The following is a 15551-nucleotide window of genomic DNA, read 5'->3' on the forward strand; positions in this document are numbered from 1 at the left end:
TTGAGAGCCATCCATGGTGATCATGTTCGGTGTTTTCTCTTCACGGCATTGAAAGTATGAATAAATAAGTATAAAGTCTCATAAAACGTGAGAACGGTTTATCAAGGGTTATAAAGCTTTATAAATTGTTACAAAGGATTATGGTTGATTCAAAAGAGTTATGAAGTATCATAAAAGGTTATGAAGGATTGAAATGGGATAGAAATGATGATCAAGTACGATACAGTTTATAAAGAGATGTAGAGCTGCATAAATGCTTACAAATGGCTTTGAAGATTTATAAAGTATATTAAGTATTGTAAAGGTGATATATGATTGTACAGAAGAGGCTCTGCCAGCGCACCTGGGAACCAGGCCTCTCTCCCATTCCCCTGACAGCTGGAACAGGCCCCTCCCACACTTACCTGTCACCATGGGAAACAGGCCCTTCCCGCAATCCTCCTCACCATGGTTACAGGCCGCACTCCCACCGCCGTTCACCACAGACAGGCCACTCCCTGACACCGTAAAACAGGTCCTTCTTGCCCCCTCGTAACCATAGGTAACAGCCCCCTCCCGCTCCACCGTCACCATGCGCAACAGGCCCCTCACCCACTCTAACTCTCAACAAAGAAAACAGGCTCCGCCCCCACTTCACCGTCAGCCTGATGAAGAGGATCCGCCCACAATCTCTGGTCACCATGGGACACAGGCCCCACCCCCACTCTGTAACCATAGTGACAGGCCTCGTCCCAAGTCGAGCACTATTGCAACAGGCCCCGCTCCCGCTCTGACATCATAACACTGACACCGCCCCCCAGCTTCTGGAAATCGTCAATGATTCCGTTCTTCTCATCATTCAATGAATTTAACAATTGTAGTAAAGGGATATTTCAGCACATTCTTCAACTGTTCTCTGAACTGAGTCTGGGTCACGGCGTAAATCGCAGTGTTTGTGCAGCAACTCAGGAGCTGCAGCATGAAGGCTAATTCCAGCAGAAAATCAGGTAACCATACAAATTCATATCCCAAATCCCATATCCGCCTCCATATTGAATACAGCATTAACAGTGCCCATAAGAGGATGAAATTGGCCGAGATAACTAACAGTAAAATCATAGATTTCCTTCGGCTCTCAATCTCGGGGTCTCTGTGACTCTCACCACTGCTATGAGCCCGGAGTCTCCTGCGTCCTCTGTTGCTCACTAAAATGTGTCTGACCGTGAGAGCATTGAGCAGTAGAATCACCACAAATGGAAGCCCCGGCGTTATAATGAAATGGAGGAACTCACCTGTTGTCCAGGCGAGAGAGAAATAAACATCCTCTGTTACATCACAAAACCAGGGTTCGTTCCCCAGCAAATACCAACCTGTTAACATAAAATACCAGAAAACATTCTTAAAACAGCTCAGCGCAGTCACTGTTCCCAGAACCACAGCCGACGTTTTCTCACTGCAATATTTACTTTTCAGCTTCTGGCAACAAATTGCCACAAATCGATCAAAGGTGAAAGTGACGGTGAACCAGACAGCAGAGTCTGTGACTATGTAAACCAGGACGGCGTGGATATTACAGACGGGGATTAACTCCAGGAACTGAAACTGTTCCTTATAAACAATGGGAATGTGCCTCAATATCAGGTCGAGGATTACGACCAGTAGATCTGCCGCTGACATGGCCACCAGGTGGAGATTGACACATTTGGAGAGACCGCACTTTCCCCGAGACAGGATCCCAATCGTGAGCAAGTTAACTATGAGGAAGGGAAATAAACAGAGAAATTATACATCAGGCTGGAGCAACGTGACCAGGTTGATTGAGGACATACTGAGATTTAGAAATGTTTTCCTGTATCCAGTGAAGCAGTGAAATGATTAGACCTGAAAGAACAAACGGGAAAGTCTGTGATTTGGTGGAAGACAGGAGAAATTAAATAACAAAAGGATGATATTGAAATTGGTAAGTTCAATGTTGATCATACTCCGCCCATCCGTCTTTCCCGTCTGGTTCAAAAAAATGTCTCATCTCTAATCTCTCCCAGTTCTGATGACGGGTCACCAACCTCAAGCAGTGACTCAGTTTCTCTCTCCACAGAGGCTGCCAGACCTGCTGAACATTTCCAGCATGTTCTGTTTTCTTTCAGATTTTCAGCATCTGCCGCACTTTTCTCTTGTCTGATAAGTTAAATGTTGGATTGACGAAGAGATTCCCTCAGGTGTGACAGGCAGCATGGAATTCAATTACTTTAAAGCAATAATTGGAAATGAGTCCTCTGAAAAATTAATGAAACCAATAATTTCAATCATCACTAAGTAAACTGTAAACAAGGGAAATTATGAAGAAATAATTCATCAGTTTTTGAGTAAAAGCAACGGTTTGAAGGATTTTGGGGTGATATTTGTTCATCTGTTACCACATTCGATATGTATATAATTCTGGTACCAGTGACGGAGATTTCTACTGGAGACTCGGAGCCGAATTTACTGGAGGCAGCTGCGGTCCTGATGGTGGGTCAAGAATGTGTGGGATCTCCGTCTAGGCAATTTGGAGCCCACATCCAGCGCAATGCAATGGCGTTTAGGAAGCTAACTGCCTGGCACGACGGTCGACATCCCTTTAAGGATGAGTACCCCACTCTCCCAATGTTTCTGAGCAATCAGAGGGCTGGTAGCTCAGCAGTATTGGCAAAATCACCGGGAGCAGTGGAACTGCAAATACGACACCTGGTCTGTGTGCAAGACGTTCACTGGAGCCCTGGACCTTAGGTAATTATGGTGAGGACATCAGGGCCAGGCAGTTAGTCGGGATCACTGCCGGTCATACACCTGGCCTGGAAACAGGACCAAGACTGGAGACAAAGAGCCCAGATAAGTGTGACAGGGACACTGGAGCCAGTCGAATAGTGGGGTGACTGCCCATACCGCACCAGGCCTGGGACCAGGACTATCTCCGGAGCTCCGGAGCCCCTGTAAGAGTGGCAGGGTCGCCAGGGCCCGTCAGGTACCGGGATCTCTGCTGGAACTACAGCAACCCCGAGCCCAAACCCACTGCTGTGGTGCGTGCAACCCAGATAAGTATTTTGAGGTCACTGGGGCTGGCATGGGAGCGGGGGCTACTGTAATACTGGAACCTGGCCATCACTGGTGTCCCAGACGCCTGATAAGTGTAGGGATTTGTGGGAGCCAGTAAGAGTTTGGGGCTCACTGCCAGTGCTACACCAGACCTGGAAACAGATGCATTTTGGAGTTCCAAACTCTAGGTAAGTGTTGTGGGGTTTCAGGGCCAGTCAGAAACTCTCGTGCACTGCCTATATTACACATGATCTTGGATCAGAACCTTCACTGTAGGTCGGAGCCCAGATAGATGTAATGGGATAGCCAGGATCAGTCAAGGAACGGTGGCCAGTGCCAGTGCAACAGCTGGCCTATGACCAGGACACCCATAGCCAAGATAAGTGTGGCACTGCCATCTGAGACTGTAAAGAAGTAGGAGCCACAGTCAGGACAAAACCAGGTCTGGGACCGTGACCATCCTGGAGATCCAGTCGTCAGGTATTTGTGACATGGTAGTTGCGACTAGTCACAGAGGAGTTACAACTTCTGGCAGTGCACCAGTCCTGGGAGCAGGGCAATCGCTGGAGCGCTGGACCCCAGGTAAGTTAGGTGGGGCAAGTGATGCCAGTTAGGGAGCAGATGCCACTGCGGGAACGAAACCAGGAATGGTATCAGGAGCAACCTTGAATTCCCAGTCTCCAGGTAAGTGTGGTGGGTTTGCTAGTGCCAATCCAATCGTACCTAGAAATTTGGTGAGCGTTCCTGTTTAGTTTTGGGGTGTTTAATGTTTAACCATTCATCAAAACGGGCACATCTTAGAAATGTAACAGTCTTTGAACAAATGAAAGAGGGGAAGCGGGAAGAAGCACAAGAAGGAAAGACTATGATGCGACCGAGAGGGGAGAGATTAAATGACAGACTGTTACATTTCTAACGTTCAACTGTTCTGATGAAGAGTCACAGACCTGAAACACTAACACTGTTTATCTCTCCATAGATGCTGACATACCTGCTGAGCATTGCTGGCAGTTTCCATCATCATTTTAGAGTTCTTTGGTAAGGATGTCAAGGACTTCGTGAAAATACAGAAGTGAATTACTGGAATGGTACCAGGGATCTGGCAGTTCAGTTTTGTGGATAGATGGAAAAATCTGGGATTATTCATTTTAGAACAGTGAAGTTAAGAGGAGAATTCATATAAAAACTTCAATATCATTAATAGCTTTGTTAGGGTAATGAAGGAGAAAGGATTTCACATGTCAAAACGTTCGGTGGAGTTATAAAGTCACCTATGGTACACAAGGAAGGCATTCAGCCCATCGAGTCCATGCCCGCTCTCCACTGAGCGAACCAGTCACTCCGAATCCCCCCTCAATCCGCATATCCCTGAAGGTTTATTTCCTTCAAGTGGCCATAGGCTTTCCTTTTGAAGTCATTGATTATCGTAGATTCTACCACCCTTGTGGGGAAGCGAGTACCAGGTCATTATCAGCCGCTGTGAAAACAAAAGTTCTTCCTCATATTCCCCCTGCATCTCTTGCCCAAAATCTTCCATCTGTGTCCCCTAGTCCTTTTACTATCAGTTAATGGGAACAGTTTTTCCCTGTCTAACTTATTTAAGCCTGGCATTTTCTTGTACACCTTGATTAAGTCTCCACTCAACTTCCTTTGTGTTAAGGAAAGCAAAAGAACATTTTCCAACCTAACCTTGTAACTAAAATCTCCCATCTCTGGAACCACTCTGGCACATCTCCTCTGCACCCACTCAAGGACCCTCACATGATTTCTAAAGTGTGGCAATCTGAACTGGATGCACTAGTCCAGTTGGGGCCTAATTAGTGCTTTATAAATGTCCAATGTAACTTCCCTTGCTATTTACTCTCTGCTTGTATGGATAAAGCCCAGATCCCGTATGCTTTACTAACCACTCTCTCTATATGTCCGGCCACCTTCAAAGGTAGATGCGCTTGCACCCACAGGTCCTTCTGTTCCTGCACACTCCTTAAAACTGTGCCATTGCTTTCTGCTATTCCTTCTGCCAAAATGTCTCAGCTCACACTTGCCAGTGTTGCATTCCACCAGCCACGTGTCTGCCCATTCTGCTAGCTGATATATGTCATGACATGTTGCAGACTGATCACATCAGCCATACAGTTTGCGACATCTTGAAGTTGGTATTCTAGGCCACTTTTGAGATTCTATTCTGTAATTGCATGATCCAAGTCATTTGTATATCGCAACAAAGCTGCGGTCCCAACACTTACCTTCAGGGAACACCACTGTCGACCATCCTCCAATCTTAACGACAACCATTTCCTACGACTCGCCGTTTTCTGCCCTTAAGCAATTTTAGTGCAATTTGACAATGGCTCACTTATTCCATGAGCCTCAGCTTTGTTAACCAGCCTTTTATGTGGTACCTTATCAAACTTTTTCTTAAAATCCACATTAGCAACATCCACCGCATTTATTTAATCAACCTTATCTGTTACTTCATCAACATATGCAATTAGATAAGTCAGGTGTGATCCAACTTTACTTCAATATGTACGAAATGGGTTCCTGTGGTAGTTCGTTGAAGAACCAACAAGGGGTCCGGCTATTTTAGATTTAGTAATATACAAGGAGAAAAGGCTAATTAATAACCTTGCTGTAAAGGAGCGTTGGGGAAATAGTGACCATAATATGCTAGAATTTCACATTGCGTCTGAATGTGATAATTCTGAAACTGGGGTCTTAAATCTGAACAAGAGAATAGATGAGGATATGAGGGGAAAGTTGGTTGGTGTAGATTGGGAAATGCACCAAAACCTTTGGCAGTAGGCAGGAAATGGCTTATATTTAAGGAATACTGCATGGTCTACAACAGATATAATTCCTCTGAGGCGCAAACACCTAATGGGAAATTTGAACCGACAGTGGCTAACAAACGAAGTAAAATATTGCATTAGATCAAAGGAAGTGATTATAAGGATTCCAGAAAAAGGTCGAAGCCTAAGGATTGGGAGAGGGAGAATGGAAAAGTGCAGACCTGTTAGTTTGACATTAGTAGTAGGGAAAATGTTAGAATCTATTATAAAGGATGTGATAACCGGATGCTTAAAAATACTGGCAAAATTGACGGAGTCAACATGAATTTATGAAGACGAAATCGTGTTTAACAAACCTTTTGAAGTGTTTAAAGATTGTCACTTGTAAGAATGATAAAGGAGAACCAGTGGATGTGGTGTATATGGATTTAAAGAAGGCATTTGATAAGGTCCCGCACAGGAGGTTAATAAATTAAGTTCGAGCACTTGGAATTGGGGGTAAAATCGGTGGCATCTGATCGTTACGTTGATGGAAGCAGTTTCTCCTTATCTACCCTGTCCAGACACCTCATAGTTTTAAATGTTTCTATCGACTCTCCTCTTGACCTTCCCTTCTCCACAGCGAAAAGACACGGCTTCTCTAATCCATCCAAATGACTGAAGTGTATTTTTCATGTAACTGTTTTCATAAATCTTTTATGCACCCACCCTAATGCTTTCACAACCTTCCTAAAGTGTGTGCCAAGGACAGGATGCAACATTCCATTTGCGGTCCAAACAGTGCTTCATTAAGCTTCATGATAACTTCGTTGCTTCTTTTACACTGTGTCGACTTTAATAGAACCCAGGATACCGTATCTGTTTCAATTGCGTTTTAACACGTCCTGCCACCTCCAATGCTCCATTATTTCCTGTTGTATCTCTGCGATCCTTCTAGAAAATAGAATGACTTCACACTTCTCTACATTACATTTCATCTGCCACGTGTCCCCCCATTCCATAAGCCTGCCTATGCCCTTTGGAGACTGATCACTATCCTCGTCAAAGTTTGTGTCATTTGCAAATGTTGAAATAGAGCCCTGCAGACCAAAGTACAGGTCAATAATATAGATCAATCAAAGCAATGCACTATCACCTACCCCTGGGGAGCTCCACTATAAACCTGCCTCCTGAGAAATAACCATTCACCAATAGTCTATGTTTCCTGTCACTAAGCCAATTTCGCATCCATGTTGCTGCGGTCACTTTTATTCCTTAAGCTATAACTTAACAAACAGGTCTGTTAAGTGGCACGTCATCAAATACCTTTTGGAAGTCCATGTACACTACATCAAAGCTCTGTGTTAACACACCAAAAGGTCAATCAAGCTACTTAAATATAATTTGTCTTTAACAAATCCGTTCTGGATTTCCTTAATTAGTTCAGATTTGTCCAAGTGACTGTTAATGTTATCCTTGAAGTACTGGACACGAGTGGACTGCACCCAGAGGGTTGAGGTTACTGCTAAGTTATGTTGCATGGGGCTCAGATGAGAACATTGCTGGAGCAGCATACAGGAAAATGCGAATTGGCATGCACTCTGAGATAATTTGCTCATTGACAGGCCTGTCAGACAGTCTGTTGTCACGACCACGGAACATGGAGGAGTGTGGCTCCAACATGGCACAGGCCATTGCAGACAGCTTGCATTCTTTCCACTGTGAAGTGATCACTAACTCCATGACAGCACTAGCGGACCCAGCCGTGATGCAGTGTCTGGTGACCATTGTCATAGAGTCAGACAGAGAGATACAGCACCAAAACAGGCCCTTCGGTCTAACGAGCCCGTGCTGACCATCAACCACCCATTTATACTAATCCTACATTAATCCCATTGCCCTCTCCCATCCCCACCGTCCCTCAATTCTCATACCACCTGCCTACACTAGGGGCAATTTACAATGGCCAATTTACCTATCAACCCGCATGTCCTTGGCATATGGGAGGAAACTGGAGTATCTGGACGAAACTCACGTGGTCACAGGGAAAGATTGCAAGCTCCACACAGGCAGTACCCGGAACCAAACCCGAGTTGCTGGAGCTGTGAGGCTGCGGTACTAACCACTGCGCCACTGTGCTGCCCCCTCAACTTACACTACAGCACAGGCGGCAGACACCCAACGTCTCAGTGCTGCAGTGGAATGTCAGACTGAGGTCATGAGATCCATGCGTGCTGCCATGCAGGATAATAATGTTGCCATCATGGCTGTGCATCTCAGTGCTTAAAGGGGTTTGCAGGCTCTCACAGCAGTCCAGCGATCTCTGATCCAGTAGATTACTAGGATTTCTGAGGTGGTGCCCTGTAGGAGTGGCAGTGTCTCCGTGGAACATGAACCTGCTGTCGTCTCTCAGGATGACAGTATCTGTCTTCCCTTTACTGCCAGTCAACCAGTTTCCTTGCTGTTGCTCATCACCCGGACCAGACTGCTGCTCATGTCGAGGTGGTGCAGACTGATTCCGAGCCCTCAGGGTCAAGAACTACTCCAGGGCGTCCTACAAGGCTATTGGCAGTCTCCCCCAGTTAAAGTCAGCAGCTTTCCACCAGTCAAGCTGCAGCCCCTGTGGAAACACTGTGTAGGAACACTTCGCAAGTTGAGGGAATCCGCAAGACAGGCACGAAGGGAATACAAAAGGGCGAAGATGTTAGTTTTGTTTGTATAATTGGATGTTTTGTTGGATAAAGATGTTAATGAAAAGGTTTTGTTAGTGGTTTTTATTGCAGTATGGTGACCAAAGGGACGCTGTGATGGGGCGTGTCTGATGGGTGTAATGATGGAGAATGGGGGATCCATGGTGGGAATGGGAAGTTGTCCTATGGGAACCAGAATCTTACCAGACACTCTTCAGCCACCTGTACTGGTCGAAGAAATCCTGGAAATATGCTCCCTGCCTCCTCCTCCTCTTCCTACTGAGGTGGCCACCAGATTCATGGTGCCAATTTCTGTGTCCTCATGATGGTGATGACATGAAGGGTGCAGCAGAACACCTTAAACTTGGCCACAAGCTCCAATGTGTACTGAAGGGCTCACTCCGGGTTTTTCAGGAATCGAAAGCTGTTGGGCTGCTCCGTGATGTTCCTGGTGGCTCCATTGCTCACGTTCTATACGAGGTATATGCGTGTCATTGGTCAGTAGCGGGGTTGTTCCGGCTATTCGTGCGCGAAGAAACATGAGCCATGCATAGAGGGGGTATCCATTGTATCCGAAGAGACAGATTCTGTTCTCTGTGGAGGCCGAAAATGTAGGTAATGGCTGACTGCTTCAGCATGAAGGTATGGTGGCTGCTGTCAGGATAGTGCACATTCACCAACATGATGTACTGGGCATGCTCACACACCAACATTAATGGAGTGAGTGTTCGTTCAGTTTCTGAACCTCTCCCCGTTGACATGGAGGCACGCAGAGCCACCTGCACCATCAGGAATCCCGCTATCCTGACAAAGCCACGGGATCTCTCATCCTGCTTCTCTCTGCTGAGGGGGAAAATAATGACATAGCTGGTCACCCTCACCTCTCAGAGTTATCAATTGACAACACACAGGCCTAGCAACTACTGGCCAGTTAATTTAACATCACTGGTGAATAAGGTTTTAAAAACAATAATCGGGTAAAAATCAACAGGTACTTGGAGAGGTTTGACTTACTTAAGGATAAACGTCATGGAATTGTAAAAGACTTGACTAATCGAATAGAATGCTTTGACGAAGCAACAGAGAATGTCGAAGAAGGAAATGCGGTGGATGTTGTTTCAATGGCTTTTAAGACGGTGTTTGATAAAGTACAACACAAAAGAATGTTCAGAAAATGAGAGGCTCATGGAATAGGACGGTCAGTGACCAATTGGATAAAACATTATTGAAGGACAGAAAAAGGCGTGTGATAGTAAATGGTTGCTTTTCAGACTGGGGGAATGTGTTGTTCGTGAAGGGTCAGTGCTAGGAACACTTTTTTGCTACATAGAAATGAATTGGATCTTGGAATACAGAGTAGAATTTCAAAATATGTCTCTGTTACCAAACATGGCGGTGTGGGAAACAGTGAGGATGATACTAACTGCCTGCAACAGGAAATAGATAGGCTAGCAGATTGCACAGTCAAATAGCAATTGGAATTTAATGCTGACAAATGTGAGGTCATATTAGCGGGTCATATTGAGAATAGTTAGCAAAGCATATGAGATCTTGGGATTCATAAATACAGACATAGAGTATAAAATAAAATAAGATATGCTGAACCTTGATAAATCTCTGGTTAGGCCCCAACTCGATTACTATGTCCATTTCTGGCCACCACACTTTAGGAAGGTCATAGTGAGTTTGAATAGGAGATTTATCATAACGGCTCCCAGGATGGACAATTGTGGTTACAAATTTAGGTTGGCGAGGCTGGGTTTATTCTCCCTGGAGCAAAAGAATTTGAAGGGAGATTTGATCGTGGTGTATAATATTCTGACAGGCTTGGTTAAGGAAGACAAGGAAACATGTTTCCATTAATTGATCAATGAAGGACTCGGTGACACAGACAGAGGGTTTTGGGCAAGAGATGCAAGGGAAATATGAGGAAGAGAAAATTTGTACAGCGCATCGAATGATCTGGATCTGGCTGCCCACGAGGGTGGTGGAAGCAGAGGCAATCAAGTATTTCAAAACCAAAAGTGATAGGTACATCAAGGAAATGAACTGGCAGGTTTACGGGGATCGAGCGGGGGCGCAAGACTGACTGTACTGTTCGTCAGAGAACCGGCACTGAGTTGAGCTGAATCATTTCTTTCTGTGTCTTTATGACCCTATCACTATTTATGACTCTGTGATGGATGCGCCACCCGCTCCTGGCTGGAAAGATCTGGATGCATAGAAATTCAAAGAAAGCAGGACATCAACGGCCAATTGCAGCTGCGTCCTTACCCTGGTGTGAGGATCAAGGTCGTGTTACAGGAGGTGAAGCAGTCTGTGACCACCTCCTTATTGAATCAAAGTCGCCTCACACACTGCTTTTGCGTTCGGTGCAGGTAGGAAAAGTGCACTTGTAAAACCCGGAGTGGGTAGGGCAGAGCCCCCTCCTCCTCCCCCTTTACAGAGCTGCGCTCTCTGCAGACTCTGCTCCGTTTGTTGTTCATGTTACAGACACAGAGACACAGTAACTACAGTCCCCATACCTCATCCAGAGTTGGATCACCAAATCCACTGTCCACCCGAATGTCTGCAGCAGCTCACAACACAACCTCCAGAAAACCATCCACAGCACCTCCACTCATTTTACAATAGCGATAGTAAGTCAAACGTTGCATGCCTGATTCTTTAAAATAACACTAAAGGGGGTTCCTCGTGCTGCTGAATGAATGCTCAGCTGAGAGTGAATAACACAGGCGGTCAGTGGACATGAACAGACCAAGTTTCAAAGACGTACATAAATGCAGTCGGAATGGCTGATTGACACTATATTCAGACCCCTCCTCACGTTACAGGCACACATGGTATGCCCATGCTAGTGCATCAGGCAGTCTGGCTGTCCTGCACTATGTGCTGGTTGTGACTGGCAGTGCAGCTCACTCGATTTCATGGATTCAAACTTCCAAAACACCAGCGGAGCTGGACAGCTGAAGTGCAAATGCAAGGATAGATACAGACGGCAATAAATTCTCTTTAAAAAGGTAGTTAGAAAAAATACATTAAGGTAAACAAGTTGCAGGAATATTGGAAACGGACAGGGGATTGGGATAATCACTGGGTGAGGCCATGAAGGGATTTGATCACACGAGTGTGAATTTTAAAATTCAATTGTTACTGGCCCAGGAGGCAACGGAGGTCACCAAGCACAGGAATGTCGGGTGAACAGATTTTTTCTTTTTGCCAATTAGATTAGGCTGGAAGGGATTTGCATGACCACAAGGTTACAGAGAATAGAATGTGGGAGACCAGCGAGGAGTTTGTTGGAATAGTCAAGTCTCGAGGTAACAAAGGCATGGATGAGGGTTTCATCAGATGAACTGTGTCTCGCTGTGTCTCTCTGTTTCTTTCTTTATGTCCCTCACTCTCTCTGTCCCAAAGAATGTTTATTTTACCATACTTATCTTTTTCACTCTGCCTATGGCTCTCACATGGTCTATCTATCTGCCCTTCTCCAGCTCTCTCTGTCTTCTTATCTCTGCATCCCTGCCTCTATCAGTACATTTGTCTCTGTTTGTCCCCATTACTCTGTCTGTCTTGCTTTCTTTCTCCACACTCTGTTGCACACGTTCACTCTATCACAGTACCTTTTCTCGCTCTTCCCCCTTCTCTACTAACTTACATAGAATATAAATAGGGACAGACTTTAAGAGTTTCTGTCGGAATACTACTAGTTAACAACAGTACAAAACATCCATTATCCATACACCTGTTATCAATACACCCATTACTCACAAGCACGTTACAAGCAGTCAACAGACATAATTGTCCAGTGAGCAGTCACTTCCCTGCCGATCGTTCTGTTCAGTTGCTGACATAACTACCCGACTCAAGCACCGAATCACTATTTGCGATGATTTGCATAACGTTCTTTCCAAGGTTGCGGGATGTTTCATTCACAAGATCTCACGACCCTGTCAAAATCCACCTTAAGATTCAATTGTCCGTTCAGGGGTCTAATTTGTTGTTCAGACTATGATAGGAAAGGCTGCCTTGACGGTTGGCAATCAGTAATTTCATCACTCCTCGTGGATGTTACAGATGCCTTCAAGCCAGATATCAGCACACACAATAGCAGCTTCGCCTCCTGGCCATAGGCACACACACACATTTTAAAAACACGAGACAATTAAGAAATCCAAGTCCCTTAAATACCTCATGTCATACAGACTGTTGCTTGGAGAATTTCTAGCTTCTTTGCATTTTAAAAGAAGACAAACTCTGACATCATTAATTCGTTTTAGTTTGTGTCACTCACTGGTAACCTTTCAAAACACATTGGACCTCTTAGAGCAGCTGCCTTAGCATTTTAAAACATTTTAAGTCATACCAAGACACAGTGATTGTAGGTTTTGTGCAGGTATAACTTCTCCAAAGTTCAAACTCGGCATTAAAAGGAAACAATTTTTAAGTATGTCTCCAAAATTCTTTTGACATGATTTGTACGGCTGCTCTGCTTTTTGTTAAACCATAGCTTACAAGGGAAATTGTAGATAGCATCAGATCCCAGTAAGAAGCATACAAATCCGCCATAATAGTAATGATAAAAAAACGACCTGAGGACTGGGAGCAGTTTTGAATTCAGCAAAGGAGGACCAAGGGAACCTAAATTGTAGTTCCAGTGTGCAGGATGTTGAGAGTAGTGAGGTCAGGGATAAGGTTATAAGGACACAAGAGGGCACTGGCAAGCAAGAGCTTGGTTTAAAATGTGCCTACTTCAACGCCAGGAGCATCCGGAATAAGGTGGGTGAGCTTGCAGCATGGGTTGGTACCTGGGATCTCGATGTTGTGGCCATTTCAAAGACATGGGGAGAGCAGGGACAGGAATGGATGTTGCGGGTTCCGGGATTTAGATGTTTCCGAAGAACAGAGAAGATGGTAAAAGAGAGGGGGGGGGGGGGTTGTGGCATTGTTAATCAAGGAAAGTATGACAGCGGCAGAAAGGACGTTTGAGGACTCGTCCACTGAGGTAGTCTGGGCCGAGGTTAGAAACAGGAGAGGAGAGGTCACCCTGTTGGGAGTTTTCTATAGACCTTCAAATATTTCCAGAGATGTAGAGGAAAGGATAGCAAAGGTGATTCTTGACAGGAGCGAGAGTAGCAGGGTAGTGGTAATGGGGGACTTTAACTTTCCAAATATTGACTGGAAATACTATAGTTCGAGTACTTTACTCTGTTTTTGTCCAGTGTGTGCAGGAGGGTTTTCTGACACAGAATGTAGACAGGCCAACCAGGGGCGATGCCACATTGGATTTGGGACAGGGTAATGAACCCGGCCAGGTGTTAGATTTAGATGCAGGTGAGCACATTGGTGATAGTGATCACAATTCGGTCAGGTTTACCTTAGCGATGGGCAGGGACAGGTATATACAGCAGGGTAAGAATTATAGCTGGGGGAAAGGAAATATGATGCGATTAGGCAACATTTAGGATGCGTAGGATGGGGAAGGAAACTGCAGGGGATGGGCACAATCGAAATGTGGAGCTTATTCAGGGAGCAGCAACTGCGTGTCCTTGAGAAGGATGTACCTGTCAGGCAGGGAGGAAGTTGTCGAGCGAGGGAGCCGTGGTTTACTAAAGAAGTTGAAGAGTCAAGAGGAAGAAGAAGGCTTATGTTAGGATGAGACGTGAAGGCTCAGTTAGGGCGCTTGAGAGTTACAAGCTAGCCAGGAATGATCTAAAGGGAGAGATAAGAAGAGCAAGGAGAGGACACGAGATGTCATTGGCGGATAGGATCAAAGAAAACCCTGAGGCTTTCTCTAGGTATATCAGGAATAAAAGAATGTCTAGAGATAGGTTAGGGCCAATCAAGGATAGTAGTGGGAAGTTGTGTGTGGAATCGGAGAAGATAGGGGAAGTGTTAAATGAATATTTTTCGTCAGTATTTACAGTGGAGAAAGAAAATGTTGTCGAGGAGAATACTGGGATACAGCCTACTAGGCGAGATGGGATTGAGGTTCACCAGGAGGAGGTGTTAGCAATTTTGGAAAGTGTGAAAATAGATAAGTCCCCTGGGCCAGATGGGATTTATCCGAGGATTCTCTGGGAAGCCAGGGAGGAGATTGCAGAGCCTTTGTCCTTGATGTTTTTGTCGTCATTGTCGACAGGAATAGTGCCGGAAGACTGGAGGATTGCAAATTTTGTCCCCTTGTTCAAGAAGGGGAGTAGAGACAGCCCTGGTAATTATAGACCTGTGAGCCTTACTTCGGTTGTGGGTAAAATGTTGGAAAAGGTTATAAGAGATAGGATTTATAATCATCTTGAAAAGAATAAGTTCATTAGAGATAGTCAGCACGATTTTGTGAAGGGTAGGTCGTGCCTCACAAACCTTATTGAGTTTTTTGACAAAGTGGCCAAACAGGTGGAAGAGGGTAAAGCCGTGGATGTTGTCTATATGGATTTCAGTAAGGGGTTTGATAAAGTTCCCCACGATAGGCTATTGCAGAAAATACAGAAGTATGGGATTGAAGGTGAATTAATGCTTTGGATCAGAAATTGGCGAGCTCAAAGAAGACAGAGGGTGGTGTTTGATGGTAAATGTTCATCCTGGAGTACAGTTTCTAGTGGTGTACCACAAGGATCTGTTTTGGGGCCACTGCTGTTTGTCATTTTTATAAATGACCTGGATGAGGGTGTAGAAGGGTGGATTAGTAAATTTGCGGATGACACGAAGGTCGGGGGAGTTGTGGATAGTGCCGAAGGATGTTGTGGGTTACAGAGGGACATAGATAGGCTGCAGAGCTGGGATGAGAAATGGCAAATGGAGTTTAATGCGGAAAAGTGTGAGGTGATTCACTTCGGAAGGAGTAACAGGATTGCAGAATACTGGGCTAATGGGAAGATTCTTGGTAGTGTAGATGCGCAGAGAGATCTTGGTGTCCAGGTACATAAATCCCAGAAAGTTGCCACCCAGGTCAATAGAGCTGTTAAGAAGGCATATGGTGTGTTAGCTTTTATTAGTAGGGGGATCGAGTTTCGGAGCCACAAGGTCATGCTGCAGCTGT

General features: G+C 45.1%; 1 protein-coding gene across 1 annotated transcript in view; it reads right to left on the bottom strand.

The window, feature by feature from the left end:
- Nucleotides 1-834: 834 nt before the first annotated feature.
- The window catches only part of LOC137381227 (probable G-protein coupled receptor 139), a 40496-nt gene continuing 25779 nt past the window's right edge, over nucleotides 835-15551 (bottom strand). Inside the window, exon 2 of the mRNA XM_068053600.1 lies at nucleotides 835-1733. Within this exon, the coding sequence (XP_067909701.1) occupies nucleotides 835-1733 (899 nt within the window). The remainder of the gene's footprint in view (nucleotides 1734-15551) is intronic.

This window comes from Heterodontus francisci, chromosome 21 (assembly GCF_036365525.1).
Source record: "Heterodontus francisci isolate sHetFra1 chromosome 21, sHetFra1.hap1, whole genome shotgun sequence".
NCBI lineage: Eukaryota > Metazoa > Chordata > Chondrichthyes > Heterodontiformes > Heterodontidae > Heterodontus > Heterodontus francisci.